This window comes from Mus pahari, chromosome 14 (assembly GCF_900095145.1).
Source record: "Mus pahari chromosome 14, PAHARI_EIJ_v1.1, whole genome shotgun sequence".
Classification (NCBI taxonomy): Eukaryota; Metazoa; Chordata; class Mammalia; order Rodentia; family Muridae; genus Mus; species Mus pahari.
This window is the reverse complement of record NC_034603.1, coordinates 87,986,945-88,001,409: the sequence shown is the minus strand read 5'-3', so window position 1 is coordinate 88,001,409 and position 14,465 is coordinate 87,986,945. Positions and strand designations below refer to the sequence as shown.

General features: G+C 48.3%; 1 protein-coding gene across 2 annotated transcripts in view; it reads left to right on the top strand.

The window, feature by feature from the left end:
• The window catches only part of Ccdc57 (coiled-coil domain containing 57), a 90,495-nt gene that overhangs the window by 45,706 nt on the left and 30,324 nt on the right, over nt 1-14,465 (top strand). For both annotated transcript variants that reach the window (XM_029545551.1, XM_029545550.1), the window contains 3 exons: nt 489-662; nt 5,962-6,175; nt 13,158-13,282. In XM_029545551.1, coding sequence (XP_029401411.1) covers nt 489-662; nt 5,962-6,175; nt 13,158-13,282 — 513 coding nt within the window. The remainder of the gene's footprint in view (nt 1-488; nt 663-5,961; nt 6,176-13,157; nt 13,283-14,465) is intronic.

Below are 14,465 nucleotides of genomic sequence, written 5' to 3'. Positions count from 1 at the left end.
CCTCCTGCTCACTTCCCTCTTAGCTCCTCTGTACCACGCCCCTTTTTGCTCTTTTGAGATGGTATCTCTACAGAACCCTGGCTGTCCTAGAACTCACTATGCAGACCAGGCTGTTCTTAAACTCCCAGAGACCCACCTTCCTCTGTCTCTTGAGTGCTGGGATTAAAGGTGTATGTCACCACACCCAGCATACCATCTGCCCTTTTGATAGAAAAGACTTCCTGGTCACCTGCAATGTTCTAGAGGCAGTTCTATCTCCCTGGGAACTCGGGGTCAGGAGTGAATTCCAACCCACTTTCATGCACAAACTCTCCCCAGTAAGCCTGGGCAGAAATGGAGTACACGGGGCAGCTTTGCAGATCATCATGTACGGCAGGACCTGGCCACTTGGCCCTGCTCCACCCTTGCGCTTCATACTCCCTTCCTTTCTAGGACATCCTGACTACCTCTTCCTAATGTTAGCATTGCTTTCTCAACTGATTGCCTAGCTTCGGCAGAAGCCCCGGGAGCTGGTCGCTGTCCAGCATGAGGTGCCCAGTGAGGTGGACCAGGTGCACCTGGAGGTTTTGGAGCTGCAGAAGCAGGTGGCCGAGTTAAGGAAGCATCTCAAGATGACACAGTCCCAAGGAGAGCCTTCATCCAGGAAGCAGTTACAGAGAGAGGTGGGTGCTGAGTATGCAGGACTGCCACTATCTTCTCCCACTCTGGCCTGTCAGCTTCCACTGCTGAAGCAAATGTGTTTGCTGGCACTGTCTCCCTTTTCATCCACTGTTTTCTCTGAGCCTGCTCACACCTCTGGTCCTTTCTTTGGCTGCCTGTACTGTTGCTAGAATGGAGCTCATGTCCTCCTTGATGGAGAAGCCTTCCTTAGGAAACACATTGCAAAGAATGCATATCTCTCCATAGACAGGCCTGAACTTAGATGGCTAAGGAGGCACTGTGTGACCAGACCTGGCCTGCCTGAGAGAAGAGGGGCCACAGAGCCCTTAACATCTGGTCAGCACCGTGGCCAGGGCTGAGGCCTAATGACCTCGGTACGCACGGAATCCTATAACAGAGCCTCATCTACAGAAAGGGCCCCGACTTCCCACCTAAGGCCCCATTGGAACCATGGGTAGGAAAAATGACAGTCCTCCTTCCGATGCTGTGCCCCGAGGTCATGCCCATCCTTCAGTGACCTGGGATGGTGTGTGCTGACTTCTGCTGACCTCCCTCTGCGTTGACTTGCAGTGACAGTGGATGACTTATGCTCACCTTTGGCTGCCTGTGCTGACCGACAGTGGCTGCCTCTGGTTGCTGATAGTGACCTATTAATCACCAGAGGTTGTAGGCACTCACCTGAGATGTTTAAGACAGTATGTGCCCATATGGCAACCATATTACAAGAACAGGATCACAGGCCATGGCCTCTGGCAGAAAGGAAACAGGCAGGGATGGGGGCTGAGGAAGCCTGAGGCTCCAGCAAAAGACTGAACTGGCCAATACTGAAGTCTCAAGCAGTGCTCATCCCCAAGGGTCCCTGCACGTGAGCCTCCCTGGGCTCTCAGACCTCTCCACAACCCAGCAGCCCAGAGGAGGTGGGCAGATCAGCACTTCATACATACACTGGATTTTATTTATTTATTTATTTATTTATTTATTTTTGGTTTTTCGAGACAGGGTTTCTCTGTATAGTCCTGACTGTCCTGGAACTCACTTGGTAGACCAGGCTGNCCTCGAACTCAGAAATCCACCTGCCTCTGCCTCCCGAGTGCTGGGATTAAAGGCCTGCGCCACCAGGCCCGGCCATACACTGGATTTTAAATAGTGGTAGACTAGGCTGAAGCAGGAGGTGTAGGTAGGCCTCAACAGTCACATTTATCAGGCCACATAGTAAAAATATTTTTTTTTTCGAGACAGGGTTTCTCTGTATAGTCCTGGCTGTCCTGGAACTCACTCTGTAGATCAGGCTGGCCTTGAACTCAGAAATCCACCTGCCTCTGCCTCCCGAGTGCTTAAAAGCGTGCGCCACCATGCCCGGCTGTAAAAATAATTTTTAAAAATTTATTGGGTACCCTTGTTCTTGTTGGGTCTAAGTAGCTATGATTTTGGCATACTGTGAGGTCATTCTCTGGATAAAGCTCCAGAAACATGAGTGTCTAGCCTTCCTACTGGACAAGACCCCAAGGGTGACACCCACTGTCCAGCAGCATATCCCCCAACTGGACCAAGTGTTGGATGCCCAGGAATGGGGAGGCCTGGAAATCAGGGCCTCCAAGGGACATGTCAGTGACCTCAGCTGTCCTTACTGACACATGGAGAAATGAACGAGACATGTGCGTGCCTGTTCCTCACTGTCCTGTTGGCCTCACAGCCACCAGCACCTGTGTCCAGAGATTGCTCCATTGCCAGCATCAGCACGCCTTGAACAGTGCTAGTTCCAAATGGATATATTAGGATGGTTAAGACGCCATCCAGGAAGGGCCCCAACTGGCTGCCTCCACCAGGAGAGACTACACTACCAAGTTCATAGGAAACCCTGAATGATGTGGACCAGGTGAACAGACACGTGGATAAATGGGAGCCAGCAGCATAGCAGGAAATGTACTTGCTGCCAAGCCTGAGGACCCAGGTTCAATGTTTGCCACCCATGTGGTCGACAGAGTAAGCCAATTATTCCCCATAATATGTACACAGTGACCTGCACAGCACCTCAGACAGACAGAGAGACATAGTAAAAATCATCTTTAAAAAGAAATGTCACATGACTTCTACCTGCGAACATCACTGAGTAAACAGACAAGGCAGTTGAATATGGATGTGGAAGTCAAGGCAGAAGCGTAGTGAGAACTGAGGTGCCTGAATCTCCAGTCACAGTGTCTCTCTCACCCTCAGTTGACCTTGATCAGAAGGTGAAAAAGTCCTTTCATTGGAAAAACCTAGGGACACCAGCTTGACCAACTTCTCCAGCACCAGGACACCAGCATCTGTGCCTAAGTGGAATGTACCCAAGACTCACTTTGGAGTTCTGCCAAAGCACAAAACCTGAACCTAAGTAAGAGATTACCTCAGACTGAACGGGTGGAAGGACATCCACAGATTAGCTCCTTGGGATATTGAGAATGTCATTGTCATACAACAAATTATGCTGTTTTGTGGTGGCACACGCCTTTAATCCCAGCACTTGGGAGATTTCTGAGTGTGAGGCCAGCATGATTGATAGAGTGAGTTCCAGTACAGCAAGGGCCACACAGAGAGACCCTGTCTCAAAACAAAACAGCACAACCTCTCACAAACAAAGACTGGAGGACCTTCCAGCTTTAGGCATGTCCATACTATGAGGGTCCTGGACCTCGGAAAGGAATCTCAGTTTGGAAGAGTATGGTCAGGAGGGCAGGACCAACAGTGTGCCACAGTCCTTTGGGAGACGTGCAGAACCTGAGTGTCTGGACGTGAAGGCAGGCACAGCCTCCCATCTATCCTCCAGTGCTCCAGGAAGAAGTTCATGTGCAGAGAGGTGGGCAGCCAGGCAGGGGAATGGCAGGCAGTTCTCAAGACACGAGTCGAGTCTAAAAGACAGCCCTTCCAACTGTTCCTTTAGCTTCTGTTAAAGGCGGTTTCAGCCAGGTGGCAGTAGCACACGCCTTTAATCCCAGCAGAGGGAGGTGGATCCAGCCTGGTCTACAGAGAGGAGCCCTGTCTTTTTTTGTTTTTAAGACTCATTTATTTATTTATTTAATATATGCATGTAAGTACATGGTCACTGTCTTCAGACACACCAGAAGAGGACATTGGATCCCCATTACAGATGGTTGTGAACCACCATGTGGTTGCTGGGATTTGAACTCAGGACCTCTGGAAGAGTAGTCAGTGCTCTTAACTGCTGAGCCATCTCTCTAGCCCCCAGAGGAACCCTGTCTTGAAAAATACAAAACAAAACAATAATGTTAGTCTTTTTTTCCCTGCCCAACGAAAGAGCCTGCAAAGCTGGCCACACTTCTCTGTAGCAGTGTGATCCCAGTGTGACCCCAGACTTCTCTGTAGCAGTGTGACCTCACATTTCTCTGTAGCAGTGTACCCCCAGTGACACAGGTACCTATACAAAATGCTGTACAGGCAGTAGACAGGGTGTGCCGCTCTCCTTCTACCTGACCTCCTCAGGCTTCACTGCATAGTCAAGAGCTTGAGCCCAGGTTGTCCCCTGCTCCTAGGGCCTGCCACCTTCATCAACACACTTGGAGACCCAAGCCTTCCTGTCCTGTGCTGCAGCTAAGGAAAGACTGTCCCTGGTGTAGGGTTAGCTGTCTAGAAGCCCTGCCCCTGGCCTGTGAAAGACCCCTCTGGTTTACCACAGACCTCTGCAGATTTCCTCATTCTCCAGACTTGCTATCATTCCAAGATGGTGGAAGTACGTTGCCACAGTGTTTACTAAAGTGCCCGTAGACCACAAGATGTCTCTGAATGTGTCTCATGTTGTAAAATCTTTATTCAGGGAAAAGACTTTATAGAACACTTTAACCAAATGAAAATTTTTAACAGTTGAACCAAGGGAAATCATTCCATGTCCTTGAGGCCAGTGTCTCATCAGGGACAAGGCCACATTGAGCCCTCTGTAACCCACACACAAGGGTTCTATACCTGTTTCCAAAGATGATGTGAAGGGATAGGAATCTTGCACTAGGCTAGCCCCTGTAAAGTAGAGTCCTAGCCACCTTTCCTCCGGTCACCCCACCTTTCCTAGGACCTGAGTTCCTTTGTATTCTGAAGGCCACATCTGAGGAGAGACTCAAGAACAAACAGGGTACATTGGAAATGCACTGAGATTTGGGGCGTTTGGGCCTGTAACAGCCCTTCCTAGGAGCACTGGTCGTAGCTTGCCATAGGGCCTTCCTGGACCCAGAGTCCCTGCCTCGGCTATGTCTGCGAGCCCTTCAGTCCTTCGTGGCCTGTAGCTTTTGCCAAAAGCACCTGGTCACCCATACAATTACCTGAGGAACAGCAGCCCCCGGAGGGCACAAGCACCTGCCAGCACTGGCAAGGACCAGGAAGACAGAGCAGAGCATGCAGGATGTTCCTGGGCTTGGAACTCAAGCACCCAGAATAGTAACAGATTCGGGAATCAGTGGATCATGCCAGAACCTGGTCTCTCCTATACCTCTCCTCATCATAGACATCCCTTATGTTGTGACTATATTTCTACAGTGTGTGGGTTGGCCCCAAGTCCAGGCTGGGCTGAAGGAGGTGTACATGGCATTTTCCTGGGGTTCATGTCTACTTGACCCTGGCACAGTGCCGCACCTCCCCAGCAGTCTCCTGTACTTTCTCAGGGAAGGGTGACCATAGCTGACCCATAGGCGGTAAGGGGACAGGCAGGTAGAAGGGGTGAGCAGAAGGGAGATGAGAGAAGGTAAGGCATATCTGACTCTTGTGCAGCAAGGGGTGTGTGTGGGGGAGGCATTCAGTTAGCACAGGGCAGAGGACAGAAGCAGAGTGGGGCCCATACCAGTGAGAAGTAGTTTGGCCACAAGGCCCTGTTTTCACACAGGGTTCAGGGTTCCCACATCTAGGCTATTGTTGGAGGCTAATGAGAGGCCATTCTTCCAGAACAGAGCCCATACAGGGCCTCAGGGAGCCCTCTGCTAGCTGAGTCTAAGTACTCATTGTCTCCTTTTGAAAGATGCCCCACCTAGATTCTCAGCAGGAGCTTATGTGGGGGAACAGGAGTAGGGAGGCTGAGAACTATGCAACCCCCCCCCCTTCTGGGAGAGAAGGAGCTCACAAAGCCTGGGTGCTATTCCTAACTCCTAACTCAGTTAAAGCATGCTGAATAGTCACTCTATGTCACCAGTGAGCCAGCCAGCCATGGTGTGTGTGGGCTGTGCATTAGACTATCCTATGAACTCCCAGCCCTCGTGATCTCCAGCAGGCCTTCTGGAGTGTCTTAACAAGGCTATCTATCTCCTGATTGGGTTTTGTATACAGGGTCTGGCAGACTGGTACCCCATGGGCATGGAAGACCAGACGGAGTCCCCTATTTTGCCCCAGGAAGAGGCACAGCCTCCCCAGACCGTATATGTGACCCATCTGCAAAGGAAATTAAAGGATGCAGTTAGGAAAATACTCAGCCTCCGCCTAGAGAGGGAGCAGCTCCTAGAAATGGGAAACAGACTCCGAGCTGAGCAGGGCTATGCAAAAGGTAAGTGTCTGGGAACAGGATGGTGGGCCAGGCCACAGCTGGGGTCTGTCTGGGAAGAGAATGGTAGGCCAGGCCACAGCTGGGGTCACGCCAGTCGGGAAGGAAGGTGGTGCCATGGTTCTGCCATAGGAGGCCAAAAGAAAAGAGCTTCCTGGCTTGCTTGCCACTAGCCTGGGGCCAGAGGGAGGGCTGCAGGCTGGCTTCCCAGGGAGGCTGGAGGACAGAGGCCACTGGTGGTGGAATGGAGCCAACCAGACGCCTTAGGCACAGAGCAGGGCTTCATCTCGGCACTGGGTGTCCCTTGACCCACTCTTCTGGCCACATCTGGAAGAAATAGCTGTGGAGCCTGTGAGGTCCTGTGAGGCAAGCAGCCGGGCAGTCCCAGGCCAGGCCACTGTAGGTGTTGTCAATAGTGCAGCATTGTCTACTTAGACTCAGTCGGTTTCCCACAGGAAACAAGTGATTCTTGAGTCCCGGTCCTGTTTGTTTGTTCTTTAATGTAGGACAGATGAATATAGCTCCTACCTATAACCCCAGCACTCAGGAGGCTCGGCAGAACGATCCACACAAGCTTCAGGCTAGCCTGAGCTGGAGAAGATCTTATCTTAAAAACAAACAAGGATGGAGAGGTGGCTCAGTGCTGGGAGAACTTAGGGTCCGGTCTGAGTCCAGCCAAGGAGCACAGCGCTGGGCATGGGCGCCAAGGAGACCCCAGCAAAGCAGACGCTGCTCCTACACATCTGCCTCTGACTGGTACTGCCTCTCCCCCAAGTCAGAACTCAGCACCTCTTCTCGCCTACAACACCTAACATTTTAGGGTTATCTTTCTTTTCTTTTTTAGGGGTTATTTTTCAGATTTATTTGTGCATTGGTATTTTGCCTACACGTGTGTCTGTGTAAGGATGCCAGATCCCCTAGAACTGGAATTACAAACAAACAGTTGTGAGCTGCCATGTGAGTGCTGGGACTTGAGCCTGGGTCCTCTGAAAGAGCAAACAGTTCTCTTAACGACAGCCGTCTCCCCAGGACCCTTGCTTTTGCTTTTATTTTTTTTATTTTTTTTTAAAGATTTATTTATTATATGTAAGTACACTGTAGCTGTCTTCAGACACTCCAGAAGAGGGCGTCAGATCTCGTTATGGATGGTTATGAGCCACCATGTGGTTGCTGGGATTTGAACTACGGACCTTCTTCGGAAGAGCAATCGGGTGCTCTTACCCACTGAGCCATCTCACCAGCCCTGCTTTTGCTTTTAAACAAGGTCTCGGTATAGCTCAGGTTGGCCTCAAAAGAATTCCTTGTATAGTAAGGAATGAGTTGATCCTCCTGCCTCCACTCCCGGAACTGGGATTACAGGCTTGCATTCACATACTCAATTTTCAGTGGTACTGAGGACCAAACTCAAGGCTTCATGCATGCTAGGCAAGTACTGTACCAGCCAACATCCAGTTCTAGACCTGGTACCTAATGTTTTAAGCTAGCACGAAGCAGATGACTGCAGGACACTGACTTCAAGATCAGCCTGTGCTACAGAGTAAGACAAACTAAACCGAGCACTGAAGCGATCGATGGCTCCGTGTTTAAGAGTACTTGTTGCGCTTGCAGAGAATCTGGGTTTAGTTCTAGCCCCAACTTGGTGACTCCCAATCATCTATAACTCTAGTTCCAGGAGATTCAACACTTTCTTCTGACCCAACAGGCACCAGGCAAGCCTGTGCATACATGCATGCAAACCACTCATACACATAAAACAAATTAATACATCTACATTTTAAACAAAAGAAAAAACACAAGGCAAAACAAAAATTGTAAGAAAACAAAACTGAGTAACTGGAGCTCGTCTACACTTTGGGGAAGACGCCGGCTCCTCTGTCCTTCGGTCCTGTATGTGCTCTTACCAGTCATGTGCACACCATGCTCACCCAGGGTTCAAGGACATAGACTTTTTTGTACACAGTGTACATAGCCTGCTTTTCCTCCCAGCCAGGCATGCTGTGCATTTGAGCCATCAGCAGGCTGATTCCTAGAAGAGATGGGACAGTGGCTTCACACAGGCTAGGCCAGCGCTGTACCCACACTGACTTCCTTCTTCCTGGGGCTGGGAATGGTGTCTGCGTTTCCTCTCATCTGCCAGCAGCCTAGTGTCTGTCTCCCACAAACGCTCTGCACTCTTCATGAGCTATGAAGTGCCAGAAGAGACTTGCACAACAGAGAATCAGAATGTCCCCGTGACCACAAGCCCACAAAAAGTAAATACTCATTAGAAAATCATGGCAGGTAACACATTGTTTTACTTCATATATCCTTCATTTTTGTAGGGTTTCCCCCATTTATTATTATATTATTCCCCATTTTATGATACCATTATACTTCTGATTTATGTACTAGGCATCAAGCTCAGGGCCTGTGTGTTCGTTCCAGTCAAACACTCTACCACTGAGCCTCATCCCCAGCCCTGCTGAGGAGAATTTGATTCCTCTATGAATGATTTGGGGAAAACCTACCATGCTGGAGGTGGTGATACCCGCCTATTATCCCAGCACTCAGAAGGCGCAGGCAGGAAGATCATGAGTTCAAGACCAGCCACAGTCAAAAAGTAAAAGAGAAGGTAACGGGGACCTCAGTTTTTCCCTGTGGCTACAGTTGATGGTTTCACCTTCTAAGTGTATGTGCCCAGGTTGTCAGAGGTCCATACTTGGTAATCACAGTGACATGCGCATCCAAAAACCTGGTGCAGAAATGATTAATCATAAAGAGCTAGCTTTAGTGAACCAGTTGAATAGACTGTTATAAAGCCACCGTCCTATTGCTGTCATTATCCTAGGCCCTGGAAGCAGTCCTCTTCAGACTCCACAACTGCTTCCTCCAGAGGAGACATGACTTGCATTTCATCCTCTGAGGCGGGGGTTTGGGGTTTGGGGTTGGTTTGCTTGTTTTTTAGCTGTTCCTTTAGCCAGAGCTTGAGGGCAGAGACGCTTCCTTGGGTCTCCTCATGTCTGACAGGAACCCTAGTTAACTGGAGCTGAGCTGGAGCTAGTGCTCTGTGTGTGTGCTGGGTTTTGAGACAGGGTCTCACTGTGTAGCCCAGGCTGGCCTTAATCAAAATCCCTCTGCCTCAGCCTCCACATGCAGAGTTCACAGATAGGCCACCTCCTAAACAGTCACCTGGCAGTCTGCTCTATATACATTGGCCATTTCGGATCTGTTGTCTTCCCGTTTTATGTTGTTGTGTCTAGTTGGGGCTCAATTTGGTTTGACCTGATTAAAGTCCATGTGACACACTGTTTTGTTTTTCATATTCTTGAAAACCTAGCCAGAGGTTAGGACTGGGAAGATGGCTCTGTCATGCAGCATCAATGAGTAATCATGAGGACTGGAAGTTGAGATTCCAGTGGGCATGGTAGCTAGAGACAGGGATCCCAGAACAAGCCAGCTAGGGAGGTTAGCATCAGTGAGCTCTCTCGGTGTGACTGGAAGATGCTGCCCCAAGGAGTAAAAGGTGGAAGAGCGATCAAGAATAATCTCTTACATCAACCTTGGGCCTCAGAGTTCACATGTACACAGATGCACGCATTTCCACACACATAAATAACAGTACACACAAGAAGAAACCAACCCTTGTTCCTTTTAATACTGCTTCCTGTTTCCTTCTCATCCTTGTGTATGTCACCATGATGGGTGTATGTAGTGTGTGTGTGTGTGTGTGTGTGTGTGTGAGGTTTTTCGAGACAGGGTTTCTTTGTGTAGCCCTGGCTGTCCTGGAACTCACTCTGTAGACCAGGCTGGCCTCGAACTCAGAAATCCACCTGCCTCTGCCTCCCCAGTGCTGGGATTAAAGGCGTGGACCACCATGCCCGGCTCTTGAGTCGATTTGATTGATCTCATCCCAGTGTCTTGATTGTCTAGCATTTGACCTGGTTCCTTCATGGTCACCTGTTACATGGTTTCTGTGTGGCCCTGGATGTCCTGGAATTTGCTAGCCTCAAACTCAGGGATCCACTGCCTCTGTGTCCCCAGTGCTGAAATTAAAGGCATGCGCCGCCACGCTTGGCTTGCCATTGCATGTTTTAGGATGTAAATTCCCATGTGACTGTGACTTCAAACATGCCCTAGAAACCTAGAGGACACAGTTACCAAATAACTAATCTCAAGACACATATTCTTGCGGGCTCAGGGTTCTTTCTATTTCACCCTTGAGTTATGTAGAAGAGATTTTCAAAATCTTTTTTGCTTATTTTTAATCTAATATGCTGGCTTCTGTTTTTTATTTTTTGTTGTTAACAACTGTATAAAACACACTCACATCCCTTCTGAATTTGCTTTTGCCCCTGGTGCGTTTGCCTGCTGGGGTGCTGTGCATTCTATAGAGCCTTTCCATTCTCGCCCTCTGCTTGCTCCTCTGTCCCCTTGCTCTTGTGCTGAGTGTAGACTTTACACCTCACCACAGCTCACCCAGCATCCTTTAGTATTTGACAATATCAATAGTAAAGAGATCATTCTTGGAAGAAAACATGGCTCTCACACATGAGCCTGGGTTCAAATTTTGTTCTTCACTGGACAGTGAAGAATCCATGCTGTGACCCACTTGAAACCTCAGCAAAGCTGCCATCCCCCTCCCACTCCTTTGTCCAACATAATGAATTCCTGTCTTGTTCCATTTGTATCTTATTTTTTAAAGATTATTTATTTGTTTATTTGTTTATCTGAGTGCACTGTAGCTGTACAGATGGCTGTGAGCCTTCGTGTGGTTGTTGGGAATTGAATTTTTTTTAGGACCTCTGCTGGCTCTGGTCAACCCTGCTCACTCAGTCCCTGCTTGCTCTGGCCCAAAGATTTATTTATTATTAAACATAAGTACACTGTAGCTATCTTCTGACACATCAGAAGAGAGTGTCAGACCTCATTACGGGTGGTTGTGAGCCACCATTTGGTTGCTGGGATTTGAACTCAGGACCTTCGGAAGAGCAGTTGGTGCTCTTACCCGCTGAGCCATCTCACCAGCCCCGCATTCCATTTTATTTCCCGACTTGAACTGGGAAGACTGACTCCATGCACTTAAAGTGCTCCACTGAGTGTGCCAAGCCAAAGTTGCCACCCACTCCTGATGGAGACAGAAGCTCTCTGATGAACTGGCCACCAAAACTTAGCAGTGAAAACAAGACTGCTGTCCCTAGCCAAGAGATCCATTTTACTGCAGAATGTGGAAAACAATGCCCCAGACCATTTCAGGCCTTGTCCATACAAGGATATTAATGCCTCTTTGCAAAGGCTGAGTTCTGCAGCTATACAAGTGAGTGATCCTAAGCCAAGACCATCGTTATCATCTTCTTCATCTTCGTTATGTCAGACTGGGTGTCAATAGCACTCGGGAAACTGAAAAAAGAGGCAGACAATTCTAGGCCACCCTGCCTACAGAACTAGACCTGTTTAAACAAACAACTCCAAGATGTTTAGGTTAATTTAAAACAAGTCGAGTTAATGAGAGGATACTTATTTGATTTCGAGATCATTCCTCAATGAAAGAGTACAGAAGCATTTATTTACAGCCATAACTTTTAAGTTTATGCACATACACCTTCCCTTTTTTTTTTTTTACTTTTTATTTTAGGTTTATTTATTTTATATGTATAAGTGTTTTGGCTATGTATGTGTTTGTGTACCATATGTGTGTCTGGTGCCTGAGGAGACCAAAAGAGGGGTGTTAGACTCTAGGAACTAGAGTTTTAGATATTGGCAAACCACTGTGTGTGTGTGCTGGGAACTGAACACAGGTCCTCCTTAAGAGCAACAAGTTCGAGGGCTGGAGAAATGGCTCCGTGGTTAAGAGCACCGACTGCTCTTCTGAAGGTCCTGAGTTCAAACCCCAGCAACCACATGGTGGCTTACAACCATCTGTAATGAGTTCTGACACCCTCTTCTGGTGCACCTGAAGACAGCTACAGTGTACTTAGATATAATAATAAATAAATCTTAAAAAAAAAAAAAAAAAGTGCAACAAGTCCTCCAAACAGCTGAGCTCTCTCTCCAGTCCCATCCCTCACCCCCTTTTTTTAAGTGGGGCTTTGCTGTGTTGTCCAGGTTGGCCTCATCTTCAGTATCCAAAGAATTAGGGACTCTGTGTGTATGTGGGGAATATGTGTGTGGTGTGTGTGGGGGGATATGTGCGAAGTGTGTATGTGTGTGTGTTGTGAGGGGGGTGGGGGTGGTGTATGTGTTTGTAGTATGTGTGTGTGTGTGTGTGTGTGTGTTGTGAGGGGGGTGGTGTATGTGTTTGTAGTATGTGTGTGTGTGTGTGTGTAATATGTGGGTAGTATGTGTGTGGGGTAGGGTGTGTGTGTATGTGTGGTATGTGTTCAGGGTGGTGTGTAGTGTATGTGTGGTATATGCATGTGTGTTATATGTGTGGGGTGGTGTGTGTGTGTGTGTGTGTGTGTACTATGTGTGTGTGTTATGTGTGTGGGGTGGTGTGTGTGTGTATGTACTATGTGTGTGTGTGTGTTATGTGTGTGGGGTGGTGTGTGTGTGTATCTCCTGCACAGGCAGATGCTTACTTACTGAGCTGCTCCAGGCCTGTATTAGTGACTGTTAGTAAATTATGTTCCTTCTGCTGTCTGTGCAGCTGTCTGAGGGTTAGGGTTAGGGTTAGGGTTATAGGTTAGGGTTATGCTGGGAAGTAGTGCTGTGTGTCCCTGGGCTCTGCTAGGGGATGATGTGTCACAGTTCACACCTGACCTCTGTCACCAAGTTCCTTCTTTTTTTTTTTTTGTCCGAGACAGGGTTTCTCTTTGTAGCTCTGACTGTCCTGGAACTCACTCTGTAGACCAGGCTGGCCTCGAACTCAGAGATCCACCCGTCTCTGCCTCTCAAGTGCTGGGATTAAAGGCATGTGCTACCACTGCCCAACTTAATCTGCTGTTCTTGTGTTCAAGAAATCCTTTATGATGTATGTGGGGAACCAACCCTTTCCTGATCCCGTTTCCAGGGGAACCGACTCCTTGCCCAGGTCCTCCCACCTCTGAGCCCCAGGACCCCCAGGAGGTGCCTGAGAGATCTTTGGACCGTGGCCCACCTTTAGGACAATTGCAGCCCCACTCAACAACAACTCAGGTAACTTCTTCACCTAAGAAATGTTCTAAGTGCCAGAGTGTAGGCTCCCAGTAGACAAGCTACAGGAGACAACAAGAAGAACCTCTTGCTTCAGTGCCACTGCAGTGTGGCCGCACCATGCTCGTTCTTGCCTTTCTTCTTATTTTGTCTTGGGTTTTAGAGTCAGAGCCTCAAGATATAGCCCAGCCTAGTGTGAACCCTGGGTACTAAGTGCAGGAATTACACAAGTGCCCTACATGCCTGCCTCCTGGATTTGTTTATGGCTTTAAGTAATTAATTATACACAGGGTTTACTAGCTTTGCCCATATAGGTATTATGTTTTTAATGTTTACCAATATAAATTTTAAGATTTGTATCTTTTATAAAAATGTCTTGGAGCTGGAGAGATGACTGGGTAGTTAAGAGTACTTGTTTCTCAGCTGGGCGTGGTGGCACACGCCTTTAATCCCAGCACTCGGGAGGCAGAGGCAGGCGGATTTCTGAGTTCGAGGCCAGCCTGGTCTACAAAGTGGATTCCAGGACAGCCAGGGCTATACAGAGAAACCCTGTCTCAAAAAACAAAAAACAAAAAAGAGTACTTGTTTCTCTTCTAGAAGAACTGAGTTTGTCTCAGTCAGCTCATAGCCTACTGTAATTTACTGTAGTTCCAGGGGATGTGTCTCAGCTTACTTTCTATTGCTGTGACCAAACTCCAGAACCAAAAGCAACTTGGCAAGGAAGTAGTTTAATTGGCTTATACATCCCAGTCCTAGTCCCTCCTAAAGGGAAGTCAAGGCAGGAACCTGAGAGCCAGCCTGAGGCAGAGGCCATGGAGCGAGGGGCACTGCTCACAGTGCACTTCTTGTAGCTTGCTCACTTAGCTTTTGTTTTGTTTTGTTTTGTTGTTGTTGTTGTTGTTTGTTTGTTTCTTTTTATAATGTATTATTTAATTAATTTATTTTATATATGTTTATGAGTACACTGTAGCTGTACAGATGGTTGTGAGCCTTCATGTGTTTGTTGGGAATTGAGTTTTTAGGACCTCTGCTTGCTCTGGTCAACCCTGCTTGCTCTGGTCGGCCCAAAGAGGGTGCCAGATCTTATTACGGGTGGTTGTGAGCCACCATGTGGTTGCTGGGATTTGAACTCAGGACCTCTGAAAAAAACCGTTAGTGTTCTTACTCGCTGAGCCATCTTGCCAGC